Below are 23,821 nucleotides of genomic sequence, written 5' to 3'. Positions count from 1 at the left end.
CATCGGGATTCTCTTTAATGCGAAAAACTCATTTGCATCCAATGACATGTTTACCATGAGGTAAAGGAACTAGAGACCAAGTTCCTAAAGCAAGAAGAGCATTGTACTCTTCTTGCATAGCTTGCTTCCAAACAGGATCATCAAGAGCAGATTTGGCACTAACAGGTTCATATTGAGTGAGGAAAACACTAGGAACTATAGTTTTAAAAATTCCAGATTTGGACCTTGTTTGCATGGGGTGAGTAGATGAAGATGGAAATTGATTAAGTAACAAATCAGTGGAAAAGGATGTATTTCTGGAGTCAAATTCATGTATGATAGTATTTACAGGACTAGAGAGCAAAGAGGAAGACATGGAGGTGGACAAGGGGACAGAGTTTGAAGGGATGTCAGTGGATGAAGCATGGGTAGGAGGTAAGAAAATTGATGTAGGAGGTGAAGGAATGATGGAATTGGTGGGAGGAGACAAAACAGTTAGGTCATTATGAACAAAAGTAGAGTTATCATGAAAGGGAAAGGATTGTTCATTAAAAATGACATCCTTCGAAATATAAAGCCTCCCATCTGAAGACAAACATTTATAACCTTTGTGATTAGGAGAATAACCCGAGAAAACACACTCAGTACTCCTAGGTTCAAGTTTATTTTTGTTGTAGGGTCTAAGTAGAGGAAAACAAGAACACCCAAAGACTTTAAGAAACTTGTAATCAGAAATAGTGCCAAACATTTTATGGTAAGGGGATTGATGTTGTAAAGTAGGTGTAGGATTTCTATTAATTAGATAAACAACAACAGTGAAGGCAAATTCCCAATAGCTCACGGGAAGTTTAGCATGAGATAAAAGAGTTAAGCCTGTCTCAACGATATACCGATGCTTCCTTTCCACAGTACCCTGCTGATGATGCATGTGAGGGAAAGACAACCTATGTTGTATGCCTAAGGACTAAAGGTAGGTGGTGAATGGTCTAAATTCACCACCAAAGTCACTCTGAACAGCCTTAATGGTTGTATTAAATTGAGTTTTGACCCATTGCAAGAACACTTGAAACATAGACAAAGTATCATATTTTTGTTTCATAAGAAACATCCAAGTGAACCTAGAGTGAGCATCTACTATTGTAAAGTAATATCTAAAACCCGAATATGAATACTGAGGTGCAGGTCCCCACAAGTCAACAAACACAAGGTCAAAAGATTTATTGTAAACAGTAGAAGACAAAGGAGCATGTAATTTGTGAGCTTTACCCATACAACATGCATTGCAAAAATCAGTGAAGTTCTTATTGCAATAGGGAATTTTACAATGTTTTAAGACATTATAGACAATGGCCTCATGAGGATGACCAAGTCTACAATGCCACAAATGAAAAGACCTAAACATAGAAGAAGTCTTATTACAGTGATCAACAAATTTATTCACTGTATTATCAGTATTATTTAAACCAGAAGCAAAGGAGAAATTAGGACTAGAAACATAGCTGGGAAGAAGACCATGAAATGCATATAAGCCATCTTTGGTTATAGAACCTTGAAGGAGAAGCTCATTAGTAACCTGAGATTTAACAAAACATTTGTCAGCATGAAACTCAAAATAACAGTGATTATCTTTGGTAAATTGGGAGACACTAAGAAGATTTTTCGTAATTTGAGGGACATGTAAGAGGTTATGTAATGAAAATGAAAGAGGAGAGGTAGAAGAAGTAAACTGAGAACTCCCTGTGAAATGAATTGGTAAACCATGACCATTACCCATGAATATGTGATCTGGACCAAAGCGTTCCGTAGGAGTATGAATTAAACCAGCATATGAAGTGAGATGATTCGTGCCTCCCGAATCAGGATACCAAGTGGAGTGTTTGGGAGCTTCAATGTTTGATGTCATTGCATGAGGTGTGTAGGAAGGTGGAGAATAGGGAAGCCCTCGAGTATTATTAGCACCATAAGGAACAAATGAGTGAGGACCTGGTCCTAGAAGAGATTGAGAGGAAGGAGGCCCAAACTGAGATGTGTGAGGCCCAAGAGTGTAGTGTGTTGCAGTTGGAGGAAAATGTGAAGGGGGAGAGTAGTAGTGATCCGTATATGAAGAGAGTTGGGCCTGAGGAGGTCCATGAGAGTAATTAAATGTTGCATTATGGCCCAATCCAGGTGGAAGAAATAAGGTGCATAATAGCATGTTGTAGCCATAAGGTGCATAATAGCATGTTGCCACGTCATGACCAAAACGGTTGCAGAAATCACAATACAGAGACGAACCACGATGAGGTCCCCTTCCACCGCGTATGCGACCACCACGACGACCTCGATAGCCACGATAACCACCATTCGAAAGACCAAAGCCATAATCAGGTCGCAGAGACTGAAATTGAGACTGAATTTGAGGAGAATCTGAAAAAGTTGATGAGGAAGGAACAGATCTTCCTGAATTAGGGCACGGCGACGCAGAAGATGAAGGAACTGCAACAATATTAACTGATAGAGCATCAGAGAGGACTTTCGACTTGTTCTTCTCCATTCACGATTCAAAGGTTAGAAGAAACGATTCCAAGGAATGAAGTGTTGGAAGATCAAGTTGCGTCTCAATCGAAGTAATCACCGGTTGGAATTCTTCATTTAAACCATCCAACACATAATCAACATGTTCAGTTGTGGAAATCGGAGCTCCAATAAAAATTAGAGCATCAACAAGATTTTTTATCTTCCTAAAGTACTCAGATATCGACAGCGATCCTTGAGTAATTGAACGAAGTTGAGAACAGAGTTGTCGACTTCTTGCTTTCGTTTGAGAACTGCAAAAATTGTGTAGTTCTTCCCAAAGTTGCCACAAGTGTTGACAACCAACAACACGAGGTTGTAAGCTTTCAGAAAGAGAATTCAAGATCCAGGAAAAAATTGTCTAATCTTGTTCCTCCCAACGCAAGTAAGCAGAGTTCACTTTGTTGATAAGACGATCATCATCAGTGAGGAACCGGTGAGGTATTGCGGTTCCAAGAACGAAACGATTGGCTCTGTTGGAAGTAAGTGTGGCAATCATGAAATGTCGCCACCCGAGCAAGTTCTGCTCCGTTAGTTTCATCGTCGGAGCAGGAAGAACTAACGGTGACGCCACCGTTTGCAGCGGAGTTGGAGAAGGTGTGGACGGAGGAGGAGATCAGAGAGAGGCACCAGGAGGCGAAGAAGGCATGATACCATATAAGAAAACGGTTACAGAGAGATAGAGAGAGAAGAAGAACAGAAATGGAGAAGAGGTTACTGAAACTGAATTTTGTTATTATTCTCAAACTGAATTACAAGAGAGGGAGAGAGAGTTTATATAAGGATTGCCAGATCAGCACAGTGAGGCTAGGCACAACCAATATCTCTCTTAATCAAAAACAGAATCACAACACCTTAGATTATTCTAATACCCATCCATTAATGTGACACTGACTCGCCATTAATGCGAGCTGACATTTCACCTGTTACGTCGCCTACACATTCTACACGTCCTCCCGACAATTCGACAATTACAGACCTGCATGATGAACAAGGGCAATCCGACATATCTTCACTGTACCCACCACACATTAACCAATGACCAGACGCCACATCAGGACCCCAGAACTTTATAAATAGAGGATCTCACACATGAAGTGTAATTAATTTTCATTCCCTCATTTATTGCTACAATTATTGTTATTGTTCCAACTCCTCTCTTAATTACTCTCACTCTCTCTAAGACTTTTACTGACTTGATCGTCGAGAACCTTTTCAGGTACCTCCTCCGGTGTGTCTAGACGACATTCCGACCAAAACTTCTGATCTCCTCCATTCATCCAGACATCCGATATCGATCATCCCCTTTGAATACTAAAGAACGCATTAACATGTTTTTGGTAGGAATAAATTATAAATATAGCATATATAAACTAGACATACACGTTACGAAATAAACTAGATTTGTCTAAGTAAAAAGGTTAGGATGCTCAATTGGCCCACTTCTATTCAAACTCATTTATCTATGATGTAAAAAATTGTACTGATAACCACATTGCAACAGAAAAATATTGGATAGACACCCATAAGTGACATTTTTTATATATTTTAAGAAGCATGATAATTTGATGTACATATGAGGATTTGTTAGGAAAAAAAACAATCCAGTGTGGCAGGCACTATATGGAAGGTTGCATTTTGAATGCTGTTCATTGTCGTTTTTGTTTATCAAAAAACTTTAAGCTTATAAAATAAGTTAATTTGAGCACATCTATACTTTAAAAAAAGTATCTTTTTGTTTTTTTTTGGTATGGACAAATCGTTGTTTAAAAGTAAGGACTACATTATGTGATGCAGCCACAATATTGTAGATGGGATGACCGTTGCAATTGCGGTATAATACTGAGTCACAATGACACGATCACATCGGGTTGCAACATAACCATATTCGACCACATTTGAGACACATCAGATCTTATTATGCCACATCGAATTTCAAACTTTTGTTTTAATCACGCAAAAATTTATATCACAATGGTCATAATTCACATTAAATGGTTGCAATAACCACAGTCGTAATAACTGCAATCTTGACAGCAATTACAATTTAAAAAATTGGATAAATTTAGTTATTTTGGTTGAAGACCCCTGGGTGAATTTTTTTCGTCCAAGATTTACGAGATGAGTCAAATAAACAAAAGGATGATACATCAAGCTCAACATAATGAGTAAGAATTTTAGAAAGGCAAGGGCATATTTTTATTTGTTTTTAATAGCAAAAGTGTAATTTTATTGTAATTAAAAAAAGTTAAGATCTTCTTCATTAATGGAGAGGCAAATACTTCAAAAAGTAAGAAAAAATATAACTTTCAATTATACATTAAAAATAAATAAAAATATGCACTTGTCTCTTCATTAATGAAGAAGATCATAATCGAATTAAATTAGCGCCATCAGCCACAAAATGAGAGAGATCCATCACAAATAATGTTAGTAAAAAAAGTCACATCTTAACTTAAATATACATCAATTTGGTAGGTTGTTGGAGAATTCAGATGGGATAATTAATCAAATTTACTACAACAGATGCAGGAATTTATTCGTGTCACAGTACCTTTAATATCACGTGTTTCTAATGAGAATGACCCATAACTACTTTTAGAAGTTTATTTGATCATAAAATATATTCCAGAGAAGGGTTCAGCTCTATCTCTCTTAGAATCCAGTTTCTGAATAAAAAATTTAAAGAAGAAACTTACAACAAATAACATCAATCTAAAGTTTCAAAAGTCAAATTTTTGTTCCTATCCGCTACTGTAATATGAGGAGAAATAAAAATAAAATTTTTATATTTTATATTTTTAACCGTGTATGGCAATCTCTTAGGAGATTGAAGAAAATAAATAAACAAGAAAATGAAATGAAGAGTATGGAAAATGTAAAAGGGGTAACCTGACAAACAATAGTGGCATCAGGTGAAAGCCATGCATTGCCCCAAGGAATCATCCTAAGATTTACAATGGAGATAAGACCTGTTTGGAAGAGCCTCACAAGATGGTTCACAATGAAATCAGCACAATATGGACATAAACTTTCATAGTAGAGTGACATGGTTACTCTATCAACTTCTGCACCTTCAGAAGAAGAAGAAGAAGGTGCTACCAAGAATAAGAGCAAGAGCAAAAGAAGAAGAAGGATGAAGCAACAGAAGATGAAGAATGTGCGAGGAGGAAAAGAATGAAGAAAAGGAAGCATTTTCATCTTTGTGCTTTGGAAATGACAGAGAAGAATGAAGCACTGTTTGAATAATAGTTTAGTGATTCATGGGGTGTAGAAGGAAGGTATCTAACCTTTCATGGCCTTTGCTGCCAAGTGCATATGCACTTTTTTTTTCTTTTGGAGTGTAAATCATTTAATATTCAGAGTCCAATTAAAACCATGTTACAAAAACTGAAAATTTATGTGCTCCAAATTTATTTTGGGATAACTAATTTAAAGGATACTAATATTTCTACCTAATCCTTGTTATCTAATTTATACATCACTTCCTTTCTATGTATAAAAATAATAAATAAGTTCTTCTACAGTATTCGAGATGCTTACTAAAAAAATATTTTTAGTATACTCTCTTACCAAGAACAGTGTAGACATGTTTTTAGTTGGTTTGAATTGATTTTAAATTAAAAATTCATTTGATTTGAATATAAAAAAATTATAATTTCATGAGGATAGATTTAATTACATTATCAAGTTCAATTTAAGTTTAGGGTGGATTTATTGAAAGTTAAGTTTTGGCATCATGCAGGATTTGAACCTGCATCCTGAAATTTAAGTCTACGGTTGTGACTTGTAACATTGGTGGGTCTTCTATATACATTTAATATGTATACACTGACAGTGTAAATGTTTTTTACACTGTCAGTCAATCATCCACTATTAATTTAGTAATATTATTAACTTTCAAACAAAAATAATACAAATCAGTGGATAATATATTGACAATGTAAAAAAATTTACACTGTTATTATATAGATTTTAAACTCTTTGTCTACTGTGGTCTGAGTTGCCATCACTAGTCTACCTAATAGCTAAATAGTATTTATTGCAATAATGTGGTAGAGTGTAAAATTGATGAAAGTATTAGATAGATGTGTGTAATATATATTTATTGTTAACATAAAAATTTACATACAATTATTATATCATTTATTTATATTATTTTTGAAGATTAATAATAATTAAATATAAATGATAGATGATATCATAATAATATATAAAAATTTATATACTATTGGTACATATATTTTTTTCTAGATAAATTATCATTTGTGTACATTTTCTTGGTGGTTTGTGAAACTTATCCTCACAAGGAGTATGAATGAGCATATTATTTCATATTGTTTCTATTGAAATCAAATTTAGCATAATACAAAGACATTAAATAAAAGAATGGGAACCACTTATTTTAAGAGTAAATTTTTTAGACTTACTCTTCATCATAGTCATCAATTCTAGGGAAATTCAATGGTTTAGATCTATTTACTAATTCAAACCATTAGATTTCCCTAGAATTGATGACTAGGATGTGGGGTAAGTTTAAAAATCTAATTTTTGTAGTAAGTAGATCCTCTCCCTAAATAAAAAATAGTACATACTAAAACATTTAAAATGATAAAATTGAAGGATATGTAGATGGTCATTAGAGGAAAGAAAAATTAAACATGAAACGATATAAGAAAGGTAGACAAAATGTTAACTTGTGATAAAATGATTGAGTGAAAAAAATGTTATAAAACATTTTCACCCAATTATTCAATTTGTGAAAAAATTAATTGTGAAAAAATAAATTTGGAGAAGTTGTAACAAATGTATTTTTGTTAACTTGTGACAAAAAGTAAGACGGGTGACTGGAGGAATTTTATTTAGAAAAGCCTTATATGTGATTTCTTCAATTTATAAAAAATTTACCTATGAGAAATTAAACATGGAAAAGTTGTAAAGATGATAGACAAAATATTAACATATAACAAAAAGTAAAATGATTAACTGAAGGAGAAAATGATGTTAGAAATATCTTACTCGTGAATTCTTCGATGTGTGAAAAGTTTATTTGTGAAAACAAACAAAACATAGAGACCTTGTGAGGAATGTAGATACATTTTTAACTTGTGACAAAGACTAAAATGAAAAAAAGAAGTTAGAAAAGTTGAAAAATATTTGAGTAGAAATTTGATGAAATTAAATAAAGAACGATAATGATGTAACATACGGAAGATGAAAAGAAACATGTGAATGAAACATCCATATATAACCCAAAGAAAACGTATATTTTATAATTGCATTGTAATTAGATGATAATATATATTATGTGCTATCAATTATGATTGGTCATTGTGAAATATATGTTGGGAGAGAAAATATTCTCTCACAAAACATCCATCATATAAAATCTTATTTTTGTGTGACTACTCTGTAACTCATGCACTTTCACCAAAAGGTTTAAATTTCAAAGTTAAATTTTGAACCATCTACGGATCGACTAAAATAACCTCTTTCTTTGACATGTGTTGAAATTTTAAAATGTTTAATGTAGTAATTTGATAAGCTCATTCAATCTATAATAAGATAGTAGAAGATACTAGAAGAATAGTAAGATTTTAAATTACTATTAGAAGTAACAATATTAATAGTTGGAAAGAAACTCAATATTAGAGTTGTCAAAGTGTACGAGTCCAGTCGGGCTGGCATACCAAAACTCAAAAATTTATAGGGTTTGGATATCATTTTAGGTATTTTTTATTGAATTTGAGTTTTTTAGCTCGGGCCGACCGGATTATTTTAAATTCGGGCTCGGTCAGGCTTACCCGGGCAGATTTGGGCTACTCGTTTTACTTATTTGTTTTAATCTTTTTTTGGGACTTTTGGCTTGGTAATAAACACTAAATAAAAATTTACAAAACAACTTATAATAAAAATAGATAATAAGTATTATGTTATTGTGTATTTAATTAAATTTAACTTTTACCATAAAAATATAATAAAGAAAATAATGTTTACAACAAAACTAAAATCAACATAAATTGTTTATCATAGAGAACTCCACACAACCAAATTTAATATAATAGTTCACAATGAAAGTGTTGACAAATAACATACAAAAGATAATATTTTTTATAGTATCCAAATGTTTATATATTAAAGTGAAGTTACAAATTATATTGTGTTAGAGAGTGAGAGTCCAATAGAAATGAAAATTTTAATAAAAGAGTTATGTTAAAAATCATACACGTGAACTTAACATCACATAACTCAGCCACAATACATTAGATCTATAAGTTTGGTTGCATTTTTTGGTATAACAAATATGTTAAAAAAGTTATATGTTAATATCAAATGAGACATATTTTTTTAAATAGATTAAATATGTTAAAAAAAATTTAAAAAATATTTTTAGTTTATGCCGGCCGGCCCGTACAATCCACAACCCGATTAGGACGGTTTTGCACTACAATTTGATATGCATAAATTGTATCCAAACTTTTTAGCACAACCTAGTTTAGCCCGAACCTGACGTGGGCTAGCCCGAACCCGATGTGGGCTAGCCCGAACCTATTCGAATAGCCTGTTTTGACACCTCTAACTTAATATGATAAAACTCATTTTATAATTTTTTTGGGTATGGGGAATTAAAATTATAATCACTTCTAAAAGCTTGAATGAATTAGTACTCAAAAAGTCAAAATCATATTAACATTAATCCTTTTTAGGAACTCAAGATTAAAATTACATTAATCTTTCTTACATTGTACGTGAGACTTTGTACACTAGAAATATATTGAATGGAATAGCTTGAAACTAATTGTACATGTAATTTGGATCCGGAAGGGAATATACAAACCCTAAAAAATAGGTGAATACTTTTCTCACTTCTTTACTTCTTATTTGTATAGAAGTTTGCAGGATATAATTAAAATATAAGCAAAAAGATCTACATATTTGTTTATTTAAAATATAAGCAAATTTTAATTAATTCCATGTTATTAAATGATGTAATCCTTAAAATATTTTTTAGTTACTTCAAAATTTATTCAACCTTTGAGTTTTAAAGTTTCACAACATTAAATATCACTAAGAACACTTTATGGAAACAAGTTAGATGAATTTATCTCAAATTATAGTGGAGATGTAATTGAATCTATTTTGCGGTCAGAAATATAATATCTATACATTGTCAGTGTAAAAATTTATACATAATTATTATATTTCATGTACTATTGTATTACTTTTTTTGAAGAATTAATGATAATTGAACATGAATAATAAATAATAATATATAAAACTTATATAGTGTGAATAGATACATTTTTCCCTCTTATAGTAAACTATATTAGGAGTGAGGAGGACCCGCCCTTACCTGCTCATTAGTATGAGTCGATCATGATTAGATCCAAATAAGGTTAGGTTTCATTAGGTCTAGGGCAGATCCATGTTCAAAAATTAGACCCAATCAATATTTAAGGCTGGATGTTCAAAAATTAGACCCAATTTCACTCATAATGTTTGTGTGTCTCTATTCAACTCGTATAAAGTAATGATACCTCTTTGGTCGAGGTTATCATTGATTCTCAATTTTTTTATGATATTTATATGATTAAATATATATATATATATATATCATTTATATGTCAAATTATATATCTATAATTATATGTAAATAAATTATATTTAATTGTGTTTAAGGTCAGATCCAGATTTAAAGACTGACCCAATCATCATCTAAGGTCGGATTACTTTCAAGTCTAGAGTCAAATCTAAATTTAAAAAAATGACTGAACAAACATTTAGGGTCGGGTAAGGGACAAACCTTTACCCGACCAATGCTCACCCATAAACCATACAATAACAAGGAGGATTAAATACATATATTAAAATTAAAACCCAAAACCAGAAGGCCCAAACCCAAAAATAGTTACACCAAAAATACTCAAATCCCGAAAGTATCCTTAGGTTTCTCTCACAAATGACAAATAAGTCACGGGGCTCCGCATATAAACAAATCCTACTCAATTAGGGTTTTGGTCTCTATCATCTTTCACCTTATACGCACAGAAGAACTTGATCTCTGAGGAGGATAACTTCAAAATGGTTTGATTTCACTCTTCAACATTTTCTTTTTGTTTATTCCCATCTCTCTTAATTTTAAGTCTTTGAAAATTTCATGGGTTCCACTTATTGCACTTTGCTTTTTGTTTTGAATTTTCACTGTCTTATCTGTTGTTCATCAAGTTTATTATTTTAATTCATATACAGCTCTATGAATTTACTTGTTGTACTGGGTAGCATTTAGTTTGTGCTTAGTTTTTATATTTATTATTTTAATCATACATGATGTGTTTATTTGTAACTAACGACTGTTTAACTAGAATGTGTCCTTGATTTTGATGATTATGCGTGGTTTTATATGATTTTGGACTTATTTTTGCCCTTTTAGATTGAGAAACTGAATTGACACTGTGATGAATCATATTTCTGTTCAATAGAAGATGGAGTCAAATTTTGGAGGGTTATGTTTTTCAACTTCTAATAGAGACTTTCTTATGATAATGGAAATGATTTCAGTTGTCAATGTTGTAAATATAATCTTTTTTTCTGTTGCAAGGGGCATGTGCATTTTTTGAACTCTAAATACATTGGCTGCTGCCAGCTTTTAAACCTGCTAAAATAGTGATATGGGTCCATATTCACAATTTTTTTGGGTAATGGAATATATATACACTTTTTTATGTGGAATTACGTCCACAGAAGTTGCCGACATTTGGTTTCTGAAAATGTTCATTTTGCGAGTCTGTATGCGATGTTTATATTTGTGTCTGTATACAATGTTCATTTTGTGAGCCTGCATACTATGTTTCATGGCTAGTTGTAATTGGTAGTAGTAAATAAACATGCCCTCATATTCTAAATTGTGGCTTTTCCTGTATATTTCAGGCTAGAGGGTTGAAGAAACACTTGAAGAGGCTCAATGCTCCAAAGCATTGGATGCTTGACAAACTTGGCGGCGCCTTTGTATGTTCATCTAAACCGATCTTGAGTCATTTATATTATTTTATTCGTTCTTATTTGTAATATCCAGTTGAACTCATGTACTCAATTGCTCTGGTTGTGCAGGCACCTAAGCCATCATCTGGACCCCACAAATCAAGGGAATGCCTACCTTTGATCCTCATCTTGCGAAACAGGTTAAAGTATGCTTTAACATACAGAGAAGTTATCGCAATTTTGATGCAGCGTCATATTCTTGTTGATGGCAAGGTTAGGACAGACAAGACATATCCTTCTGGCTTCATGGGTATGTCATTTTTTAACTGTGATGTCAAAGTTCTTATTGCTTTGAAGCTTGAACATTTGGACAATGTTGCGATATTTCCATTATTCTTTCTTGTCACAATTTTAAAATGAAGTCAGTATCTTGACAATTCAGTAAAAAGGTTTTGGTTTTGCCTTTTCCTTTGTAATTAACTTGTTATAATCTCTTTCTATTACCAGATGTTGTCTCAATCCCCAAAACAAATGAGAACTTCCGTCTCCTCTATGATACAAAGGGTCGTTTCCGTCTCCACTCTGTCAGGGATGATGAGGCAAAGGTCGGTCTAATCCTTCATAATCTCTGTAGTGTCTACTCTTGATTGTTCTGTGTATTGGTTTCATAAATGTAAAACTTGTGTTCAACTGGTTTCATTGACTTAGATAGGATTTCTTTTCTACAGTTCAAGCTATGCAAGGTCCGTTCAATTCAATTTGGTCAGAAGGGCATCCCCTATTTGAACACCTATGATGGTCGCACCATCCGCTATCCAGATCCACTAATTAAGGCCAATGACACCATCAAACTGGACCTGGAAAGTAACAAGATAACCGACTTTATCAAGTTCGATGTCGGGAATGTTGTCATGGTTACCGGAGGAAGGAACAGAGGCCGTGTTGGTGTCATTAAGAACAGGGAGAAGCATAAGGGAAGTTTTGAGACTGTCCACATCCAGGATTCAACCGGTCATGAATTCGCAACTCGCCTTGGAAATGTCTTCACTATTGGCAAAGGGACAAAGTCTTGGGTATCTCTTCCTAAAGGCAAAGGTATCAAGTTGTCTATCATTGAGGAGGCTAGAAAAAGGCTTGCAGCTCAAAATGTTACAGCTGCTTAATTTTTTATTACATAATATTGCTGGAAATTTTGAGGTATCTTAGATTTTAAGATTAAGCTGTGAGAATTGAAATTTTGTTTTCAACTTAATAGTACAAGACTGAACTATGTTCTTGTGATTTCAATGTTTTTTTATTACCATATTAATACAATTGTGAAATGTGACTCAATTCCATTTTTAAATTGAAGTTGTGTTCATTGTTTTGGTCGTGAACTCGTGATGCTGGTATATTTGATCTTAGGAATTATATTAAACCGATTATTTGGTTGATTATTTTTTGCAAGATATTTTTCATACACTATCCTTGTATAGCTTTTTTATAAGCTAAGCTTATTTGATAGCAACTTAGCCAGCTTAGTTTATATGGGGAAAAACTTATAAGCCACTTATAAGTTCCACTAGCTTAGCAAACAATAAATTTAAAGCTAATTTTTTAGAATAAACTTTTTTGGTAGTAAGAACAAACTTCAAGACCAAAGAGTTCGTTAACTAATTTATACATTTTTTTTAAAGTTAGTTTATGTTAATCATTTTGTTAAACATACAATATTAGGATTTTTTTTTAATTTTCCTAGAGTTAAAAATGAATTGAAAGCAAGCATGTTGACATGCTCATGAGTTGTAATCAAGAGCATGACATGGCTGAAATTATTATAATTATTATTTGGTTCAAGGGAGGCTCAAATGAGGTCTTATAATGGAAAGGGAAGAGAAGAGAAGAGAGGGAATAAACAAGAGTGCAATATGTATCTATAACCAGGACATTATTTATTTGTAGAGAATATGATGTATACACTAATAATATAAAAGATATTTAAATTTGTTATTGTGTTATTCACCATTTATAACACTCTATAAATCTTTCCATTATCATTGCATAAATATTACATTTTTTGTAGAGAAAAATGTATACACTGTCAGCGTAAAAAGATTTTTACATTGCCATTGTATTATTCATAATTTATTTTTAGCCATTACTGACATTTAATTAAAAAATAATACAAATGAATGGTGAATAATGTATTAATTGTGTATAAATCATTATACTGTCAGTGTATATGTACATATATTATGCTTTTATTTGTATTACTTATATTTCAAAGACAATATAATTAAATATGAATGATGTGTGATACAATAACTAAGAAAAAAAACTCTTGGTAGATATTTTTCTCAATAAACAAACTAAAAAAGATGTAAATATATTTAGAAGACCATATGTGACTTAGTTTAACCAATTGAGATGATGTGGCAATAGATAATGATACATCACATTTACATGACTATTGGGATTATCTTTAAAAGAAGATTTTTTTTTATTAATAGAATAAAATATTTTCCTGATATTAGGAGATAACTAATCTCCTTAAATTCATTCTCTTTTATAATATATTTTAAAATGAAAAGTTCTTGAAAGAAGAAAAATAAAATACATGTCAAACACTGAATAGAGTTAAAGAAATAAATTATCTCATAATATAAGAAAATACTTTATTCTCTTTTTAACAATATGATAATATATAAATGAATGATTAGCTTTTGTGATGCATTCTAATTCTAAATATATTATTTAATGGCTTATTAAATTATATAAAGTGAAAATGTTGGTATGAAAATAATAATTTTATACGAAAGTATGCACATTATTAAAAAAAACATGATTCAATTCATATGAATAATATTTTTTATTATGCAATCAAATATTCTAAACTGGATTTATTCCTTATTCATACATGGATATAATTGATCAATACAAAAAGGAAATAACTTTTTTGAGATGGATCTTTAACCCTCCTTTCAAATATTTTTTAAAGTGTAAAAATTAATTTTTTTATTACAACATTAAAAATAAACTTTATAATTTATCAATTCATACCGCTTCACACTAAAACTTTTTTTCTAAATTTCTTTAACCATGGAATACAAAAACTTAAAAAGTAATAGATCCTTATTTTAAGGTTATTTTCTTTTTTAAGAAATAATACCCTGTAACTAACATTATTTAAAATGACTCAGTGCATGTTTTGTTGGGAATCCTTCCTAATTAATGTGGAAGCAAGATCAATAAATCTTGGTAGATGAATCATTGACTACATTCAATGATGACTATTCTAAAGTCTTGGAATTATTCTTTGACTCTTGAGAATTATGAAGTCTAACTTAGAAAGTTGGAGTAACACTTTTCAAAGTATCTTGAAAAGTATGACAACAATTAATCATCCACTATATCTTTATGGTGGAACCTTCCTCCCCTTCACTATATACAGGGGACTAGTGAGGAAGAGATATAACAAGCAAATGAGAAAGAACAACATAGAGAGAAAGTGAGAGAGTTTATATCCATATAGTGTGAGATATGTATTCTTAGTGAGATACTAGAGAGAGTTTGTATTTTCATCCTTTTTGGGTGAGATTGAGTGTTATCCTCTTTGTAAGAGAGAGTCAAATATTGTAATCCTACTTTCTATAGTGGAGATATTTTCTGGACTAGGTCTCGTGGTTGTTTCCTTCTCACATTGAGGAGGTTTTTCCACGTTAAAATTTGGTGTTATTCTTCTACTCTTCTCTTTTTTTTATACACTTGTTGCTTCTGCAAGTGCCCATTTTACATCACACAGAGGAGGGAAATTGGTTATGAATTTCCCAATAGTGGTATCAGAGCTCCCGGGTTCATTCGGGGAGCTTAGCATGTGTAGTCCAAGATGGAAGGAGCCGCTAATATCTCATTTGATGAAGATATAAATGTTCAAGTTGACAACTGACAACTATTCCTATTGGAAGCCCATGATGGAGGACCATTTATATTGCAAGGATATGCATGAGCCTATTTCTTGCAAAGACAAGCCAAACGATAAGGGTGACTGAGATTGGGATCTTTCAAATAAAAAAGTTGTTGCAATGATTTGGAGTTATATTAATAGAAGTTTATTTGAGCATGTGTCCACATACACAAATGCTTATGAGTTATGGTCGAAACTTGAATCTATGATTCAAAAGAAAACTCCCAGAAATAAAGCATCTCTTGTCAGAAGGCTGGTGAAACTTGACTACAGAGATTGTTAGAGCATGATAGAGCACTTGAATTCATTCAAGGGTCTTGTCAATCAATTGACAAAGATAGATATGAAGATAGATGATGAGCTGCAAACACTTCTGCTACTGAGTTCGTTGCCTGAAAGCTGGAATATATTGGTGGTCACGCTCAGCAACTCAGTCCCTGATGGAAAGGTCTCAATGGACACTGTTTCAGACAGTCTATTAAATGAAGAATCCAGAAGAAAAAAACAGAGTACATCCTTCCACCCTGAAGCAAATATTGTGGAGAGATGTGGAAGAAGTGAAACTCATGGGAGGAATGGATCTCGTGGAAGAAGCAAATTCAGAGGTCGCTCTCAATCTTGCACGAGATCAATAACATGCTATTATTATAGTAAAGAAGGAAATAAAAGATATGAATGCAGGTCCTTGAAGAGAGATTAGAAAGCTGGAAATGTCCACGAAGATTTAGTTGATCCAAGGAAAAATGGTCATAAGTTTATCACAATCGTCACCACAGATGATGGTATTCTCCTCATTGGAGAAGACAATTACCTAAATGTTGCATATGGTGATTATGCTTGGATTGTTGACTCTAGTGCTTCTTTCCATGCAAGTCCACATGAAGGTTTCTTCTCAAACTACAAGAAAGGTGATTATGGTAGTATGAAAACGGGAAACCATGCTACAAGCAAGATTGCAAGAATTGGTGATATTGTGTTGCTAACACACACGGGAGGACAGGTTGTATTGAAGGAGGTGAGACATGTCCCAAATATGCGTCTCAACCTTATCTCAATGGGTAAGTTGGATGGTGCTGGTTTTGTAAGCCACTTTGGTGCTGGAAAGTAGAAACTAGCAAAAGACAATCTCGTTATTGCTAGAGGCTCAAAGGAAGGATCTTTGTACATTATGCAAGGAGGAATTTGTTCTGGAGAAGCAAATGTTGCTACCGACTCTAAAGATCTTTGGTATAGGCGATTGGGGCACATGAGTGAGAAGACACTTCAGATGCTCGCCAAAGACCACCTTCCAGGTATAAAAGGTCAAATTTTAGATTCTTGTATTGATTGTCTTTATGGTAAACAACATAGAGTCAATTTTCAGAGAATAGACAATCCCTCACAGAGAGATGTAGTACTTGAATTGGTGCATTCAGATGTTTGTGCACCATCTGAAAGATCTCTTGGAGGAGCCTACTACTTTGTCACATTCATAGATGATCACTCAAGAAGAGTATGGGTGTACTTGTTTAGAAGAAAAGATCAAGTACTATCAACATTTAAAGAGATCAATGCATTAGTAGAATGTAAGACTGGGAAGAAGTTGAAATGTCTGAAAGTAGACAATGGTGGAGAGTATCGTGATCCATTTGAAGTCTATTACAAGGCTTATGTTATCAGATTGGAGAAGACACCACCAAAGACTCCTTAGTTGAATGGAGTAGCTGAGAGGATGAACCGCACAATTGAGGATAAGATCAGATGCATGTTGCAAGATGCCAATCTCCCCAAGTCTTTCTGGGGTGTAGCAGTGAAGACTACAGTAGACCACATAAATCGGACACCTTCAAGACCCCTGAACGAAGAAATTCTAGAGGAAATATGGTATAAGAAGAAGGCATCCTTCAATCACTTGAGAGTATTCAGATGCAAAGCCTTCGTTCACATTCCAAAAGATGAGAGAAAAAAGCTGGATGCTAAGACCAAGGACTGCATTTACCTTGGGTCTCCAAAAGATGAATTTGGGCATAGGCTATGGGATATGATAAACAAGAAAGTTGTAAGAAATAGAGATCTTGTGTTTTTTGAGGATCAGACGATCAAAGATGTTCAGAAGAAAAGCTAGTGCAAGTCCAAATTTCGTATTGATTCAGGGGGAGAGATTCCTCAACAGACATATCCTAATCATCAAATAGATCCAGAACAGATAGACCAACAGGCAGATCCTGCTTACATGGAACTTGACCAGATTAATGAAGATTCAAATCATGATAAAGTGGTGGTAGACACATAAATGCATCAACAACCCAAGCTAGTAGAGCATTAGATGCAAGTTGAACTGAAGCACTTTGGAAGAGGCAAAATACCTTCTTCAAAGTATCCTAAAGAAGATTATATCACACTCACAGATAATGGTGAACCTCAAGACTTCTCAGAAGCTATGCAAACATCTGATAAAGAAGAATGAATTAAATCCATGGAAGATGAGATGAACTCGTTACATGAGAACCACACTTATGATCTGGTGGATTTTCCCAAAGGAAGAAAAGCCTTGAAAAAAAAATGGGTTTATAGGCTTAAAGTTGAAGAAGGAAGCTCGAGACCAAGGTACACTGCTCGTATTGTTGTGAAATGATGCAATCAGAATAAAGGAGCTGATTTTGATGAGATATTCTCACCAGTGGTGAAGTATTCCTCCATAAGAGTAGCATTGGGTCTAGCAGCTAGCCTAGACTTAGAAGTTGAACAACTTGATAACAAAACAACCTTCTTACATGAAGACATCAAAGAAGAAATCTATATGGAGCAACTAGAAGGTTATGAAGAACAAGGAACACTTAGTGTGTCGTCTGAATAAGAGTTTATATGGTCTGAAACAAGCCCCGAGACAGTGGTACAAGAAGTTTGAATACTTCATGACCGAATACAGTTTCAAGAAGACAACTAGTGATCATTGTGTATTCATTAAAAGATATGAAGATAAAAACTTTATTATCCTTCTCTTATATGTTGATGATATATTAATCATTGGGCATGACAAGACCAAGATTGTTGGTTTGAAGAATGCTTTAAGCAAGTCTTTTGCTATGAAAGACTTGGGTCCTGCAAAGCAGATCCTTAGAATAAGGATAATCAGAGATCATTCCAAGAAGTTTTTATGGCTATCATAAGAGAAGTACATTGAGAAATTTCTCAAGAGATTCAACACGCATAAGGCAAAGCCTGTCAGTGTTCCACTTGCTGGACATTTCAAGTTAACAACAATGGAATGTCCAACTAGTGATGAAGAAAGGAAAGAAATGAGGAGAATGCATTATTCCTTTATGGTAGGAAATCTAATGTATGCTATGATTTGTACAAGACCAAATATTGCCCACGTAGTTGGAGTTGTGAGTCGGTTCTTGTCCAATCCCGTCAAAGAGCATTGGAATGCACTAAAGTGGATGTTGAGATATCTGAGGGGAACTACCAAAAGATGTTTATGCTTTGGTAATGAAGATCCTATGTTAGTTGGATACACAAATGTTGACATGGCTGGAGATGTAGATTCCAGAAAATCTACATCAGCATATCTAACTACTTTTGTAGGGGGGCTGTATCTTGGCAATCCAAATTACAAAGATGTGTTGCATTATTAATAACTGAAGCATAATATATTGCAATATCTAAAGCTGGCAATGAGATAAAATATAGGAAAAATATCTTGCATGAGTTGGGTCATGCTCAAGATAAATATGTTTTGCACTATGATAACCAAAATGCAATTCACCTAGCTAAGATTCCTACGTTTCATTCTCGGACAAAGCACGTTGATTATCGTTATCATTGGATACGAAAGGATTTGGAGGATGGTGAGTTACAACTAGAGAAAATTCATACAGATGATAACTGATCCGACGTGATGACCAAGATAGTTTCACTCAAGAAGCTAACAGATTATTGCAGAGGTGCATGACTGGTGATACCCATCAATTAATTCAGGAATGGGGAGATTTGTTAGGAATCCTTCCTAATTGATGTGAATGCAAGACCAATGAATCTTGGTAGATGAATCATTGAGTACATTCAATGATGGCTATTCCAAAGTCTTGGAATTATTCCTTGGCTCTTGAGAATTATGAAGTGTAACTTAGAAAGTTGGATTACCACTTTTCAAAGTGTCTTGAAATTGTCTTGAAATGTATGATAACAATTAATCATCCACTATGTCTTTATGATGGAGCCTTCCCCCCATTCACTATATATAGGGGACTAGTTATGAAGAGATACAACAAGCAAGTGAAAAAGAATAACATAGAGAGAAAGTGAGAGACTTTAAATTCATATAGTGTGAGATTTGTATTCCTACTGAGATACTAGAGAGAGTTTGTATTTCCATCCTTTTGGGTGAGATTGAGTGTTATTCTCTTTGTAAGAGAGAGTCAAATATTGTAATCATACTTTCTATTATGGAAATATTTCTGGACTAGGTCCCGTGGTTGTTTCCTTCTCACATTGAGGAAATTTTTCCACGTTAAAATTCTTGGTGTTATTCTTCTACTCTTTTCTATTTTTTTATACACTTGCTACTTTCGCAAATGCCCATTTTACATCACACAGAAAATGAAAATTGGTTCTGAATTTCTCTAACATGTTTCACAATTGATACATTCATATCTGGCAAATAAAGCAATATGAGAGTGAGATGTTACACTCTTTCACTAAAGTAAAGTTCATTTGCCATGAAATTTTAAAGTTGGATAAGTAGAATGGACATAACTAGGAGTGTTAAAATAGTTGAGCATTGGTTAGTTAGTTAATTAGTTTAGTTAGGATAATTAGTTTTTTCTATCCTTTATATAAATGATTAAATGTAATTTTGTTATCAATCTATTCAATATTCAATGAATAAAACTTTTTTCTTTCATCTTTCTTGATTCATCAAGAAATGGAATCTTTTTCATGCCTCCTACCATTTTAACGTGGTATCAGAGCATAATTATCTTTTGATAGCTTCCGCTTATGGTTCCATGAAGGATTTCATGGAAAACTTCAACAATCAAGAACATGGTGGTGCTTTATTTTTCATCTCAATGGCTTTCATTAGTGTTATCTTGCTTCTAATATGTGACAATGCTGCATGTGACAAGACTATCTTGATTTCTTTGATTGTTTCAGCATTGTTCTTCAGCATTCAATGTTTCTTTTCAACATATGGTCCTAAATTCTTCATTATCACCTTCTTCATCGACCTTCAAATTCGGATCAAAGGAGTTTGTTTTTGGTCAAGAATTATTTTCAAGTGCATAAGCTAGCTTCTTGATATCCTCAAGCTCTTCAAGAATGGAGTATCATGGCCAATTTATCCTATACAAGATTACATTCTTTTCTTATTCTTCATCATTTACCCCTCTTTCTTATTCATCATAGAAGCATCTCATTAGGATCAAGATTATGATCCGTTCTCTCTCTTTCATCATCAATGATTGGTTCGCTTCTGTCCATGATGGTTAAGCTCATATATAACTTCTGTCATGGATGGTTAAGCATTGGATGGGTAGCTTCTGTTCATAGTGGTTAAGCAAAGATATAGCTTCTACTATGAATGGTTAAACGTTTGATGATATAGCTTCTGCCATGGGTGGTTAAGCGTTGTTATTACTTCAAATCAAGCTTCAAATCAATTCCAAGTTGGAGAGTAAAAAAACAAATTCACTCACCAGCTTGAGGGGGGATATTAAAGATATACGATAGCTTATTTTGGAAGATAATAGTTGGTTAGAAAGTGAGGAATTAGCAAATTAGGTTTATGTTAGTTACATGCTTTACAAGCTTTCTTTTCATTATTTTCTCTTGTATAAATAAGCCATATTGGCTCTCTTCTTATACAATCAACTCAATTTATTCAATGAGAATATTATCAATATTTGTTTCTCATTCTTCTTTCTTTAAGCTTCTTTAAGATTTCTTTTATACACTTCTTGATACATCAAGAAACTTTCTTTTCATGGCTCTTACCACATTTTAACATGGCATCAGAGCGTAATTAATCTTTTGTTAGTTTCCGCGTTTATGCTTCTATGAAGAACTTTCATCTCAGCTTACTACAAAGAGAAAGAATGGAGAGTGTCTACTAGAGTTACAACAGTCTCATCACCATTTTCTTTGATCATCTAGAGTCACTAGTTGAGGCACCTGATAATTGTGCCGTTTCTATATCAAGCGTTCTTCCATTTCAAGATTCCCAAGAAAATTCATGTCAACAACTTTGTATGGACATTGGTGTTGTTTACTAATCAAAGAGGCATGTTCGTTTCACTTCTTGCAAAGTGATAAAAGATTAGTGCATATCTTCTTCTCAAAAGTTTCTACCATCTTCTTGCTTTCAATTCTGTAACAAGTAACAACACTCAGAAGCAAAGAAGGGTGAGAAAAGTTTCATTCAATTATGTTTATCAAACATGTAATGTTGGTATATGATTATTATCAAGCAATATGCAAGTTCCTCTTTGAGATCTATCAGAGTTCTTGAGATTCTTGGTCACTTCACATCTTTCTCTTCTTATTCTTCATCAACTACCCCTAATTATTTCTTTTCTTTATTACTCTAGTTTCTTTACCCATCTGTCTCATTAAACACACAACATTAGTGTGTAATTTTTCCTCATTGAATCAACATATAAGAATCAAGATTAAGGTTCATCTCATTTCTTTCTTTCATCCGTTATGATTGGTTTGCTTATGTAAAAAAGATGGTTAAATGTTGGATGAAATTGCTTCTGCCAAATGGTGGTTAAGCGTCAGTATTGCTTCACTTTCATATTCCAAGACTGGGAGACGAATATTCAATCACTAGCAAGATGAGGTATTAGAGTATGTGTGATGTTCAACACAATCATTTTAAGCTTGGAATGCTTGACACATTCCAGTTTGAGGGGGATGTTAAAGTTGTTAGTTGATTTCGGTTTGGTAGTTGTAATATTGTTTTCGTTAATCGATTAAGAGTTTAATTAATCGATTAACTAGTTAGTATATAAATGGTGATTCCCTTATTCCTTGTAATTCAATTCATTCATTTTCAGTAATGAAAAATATCAATTCTTTAAACTTTCTTTTTCATTCTCTTTTCTCATCTTTCTTGTTTCATCAAAAAGATTCAAGCATGTCTCCTACCAATTTAACAAGGAGAGATAGGGAATGATAATTATCCATGAGTTCAATTCTGAATACCATTGAATAATTACAACTAATTAAGGATAAGCTAAAGAACCAACTTTGATTGAGTTAAAAAATATATTGGCCAATAAAAAAGATGCAGACAAATTGATGTCTAAAGTTACAATAAACGAAGAGGACAAAGCAATGAAATTGATAATGTTGTTTTATGTTTAATTGACTTGATGTTTGTAACAAATGAGAGTGGAATTTTAATATTGAATGGGTAAGGAGTGAGAATGAGAAATGAAGATGGAATGAAAGGAATTAAGATATTTTGGGATTTAAAAAATAATGGGTGTAAAAATTCCCCCACTTTAGAAAATAATGGGTGCATAACCTTGACAACTTTATTATTGCACTTCATTTTCACCTACTCTTGGTTGACCGATTGCAAACCAAAATAATCTAAATGCACTTTCTTGTTAATATGTATTTCTACTTATACTTCTTACTTTTTTTTAGGTCTTTCTGCTTATACTTCTTACTTTGGCTCATTTTTTCTTAGGCTTTGTTTGGAAGTTATGAGAGAAAGCTATGAAGCTCGAATACTGATATATGTGTTGGATATGATACGTATCCGATACGTCGATACATATATTTTCCAAAATACAGGACACAATACGTTTAGGGATACGCGTATAAAATAATAAAAAAACATAAAATATGATAAAATTATAAGTGTAAATCAAGATATTCAAAGTAAAAAATATAATGGAAATTTAAAATCACTGCCCTCCATAACAAATCTATCTTATTCTATTTTAATGAAAACGAATCTATCCTAATTTTTTTAAAATTATTTTTTTTAATTTTTGGATACTCTATGAATACGTATCTTTCGCGAATCCGAGCGTATCCGACCGACACATGAGGGTGTTTGATGAATCTGTGCTTCACAGAGAGAAAGAGAAGGAGAGAGATCAAAGGGTTAGGAAGGAGAGGAATGGAAGGGAAAAGGAAGGAAATTCTTCTCATTGTTTGAAAGTATAAAATTTAGAAGAGGGAGAATAAATTAATGATAACGTAAGAATATTTTTTATTTTTCCTTTAAAAATGTAATTAATAACGAGAAATTGACAATAATGTATAATTATATAATATTACTAAAAATGTTTTGATATTTTGACATTTTATTTCCAAAACACCCCAAATTGGGGAACTTTAAAAATAAACATATATAGGGTTTTGGAG

General features: G+C 32.9%; 2 protein-coding genes across 2 annotated transcripts in view; one reads left to right on the top strand and one right to left on the bottom strand.

The window, feature by feature from the left end:
- Positions 1-5,887, bottom strand: part of LOC109361624 (gamma-interferon-inducible lysosomal thiol reductase-like) — a 17,877-nt gene extending 11,990 nt beyond the window's left edge. Inside the window, exon 1 of the mRNA XM_019607135.1 lies at positions 5,425-5,887. Within this exon, the coding sequence (XP_019462680.1) occupies positions 5,425-5,733 (309 nt within the window). The 5' untranslated portion in view covers positions 5,734-5,887. The remainder of the gene's footprint in view (positions 1-5,424) is intronic.
- On the top strand, positions 10,493-12,814 carry LOC109363069 (40S ribosomal protein S4-1). Its single transcript, XM_019609242.1, has 5 exons — positions 10,493-10,617; positions 11,461-11,538; positions 11,641-11,821; positions 12,019-12,116; positions 12,240-12,814. The coding sequence occupies exons 1-5, from the start codon at positions 10,615-10,617 to the stop codon at positions 12,672-12,674; spliced, it is 795 nt and encodes a 264-aa protein (XP_019464787.1). The 5' UTR covers positions 10,493-10,614; the 3' UTR covers positions 12,675-12,814.

The sequence above is a fragment of the Lupinus angustifolius genome, chromosome LG12, assembly GCF_001865875.1.
Source record: "Lupinus angustifolius cultivar Tanjil chromosome LG12, LupAngTanjil_v1.0, whole genome shotgun sequence".
In the NCBI taxonomy this organism is placed as follows: Eukaryota; Viridiplantae; Streptophyta; class Magnoliopsida; order Fabales; family Fabaceae; genus Lupinus; species Lupinus angustifolius.
This window is presented reverse-complemented; position numbering and strand designations above follow the sequence as displayed.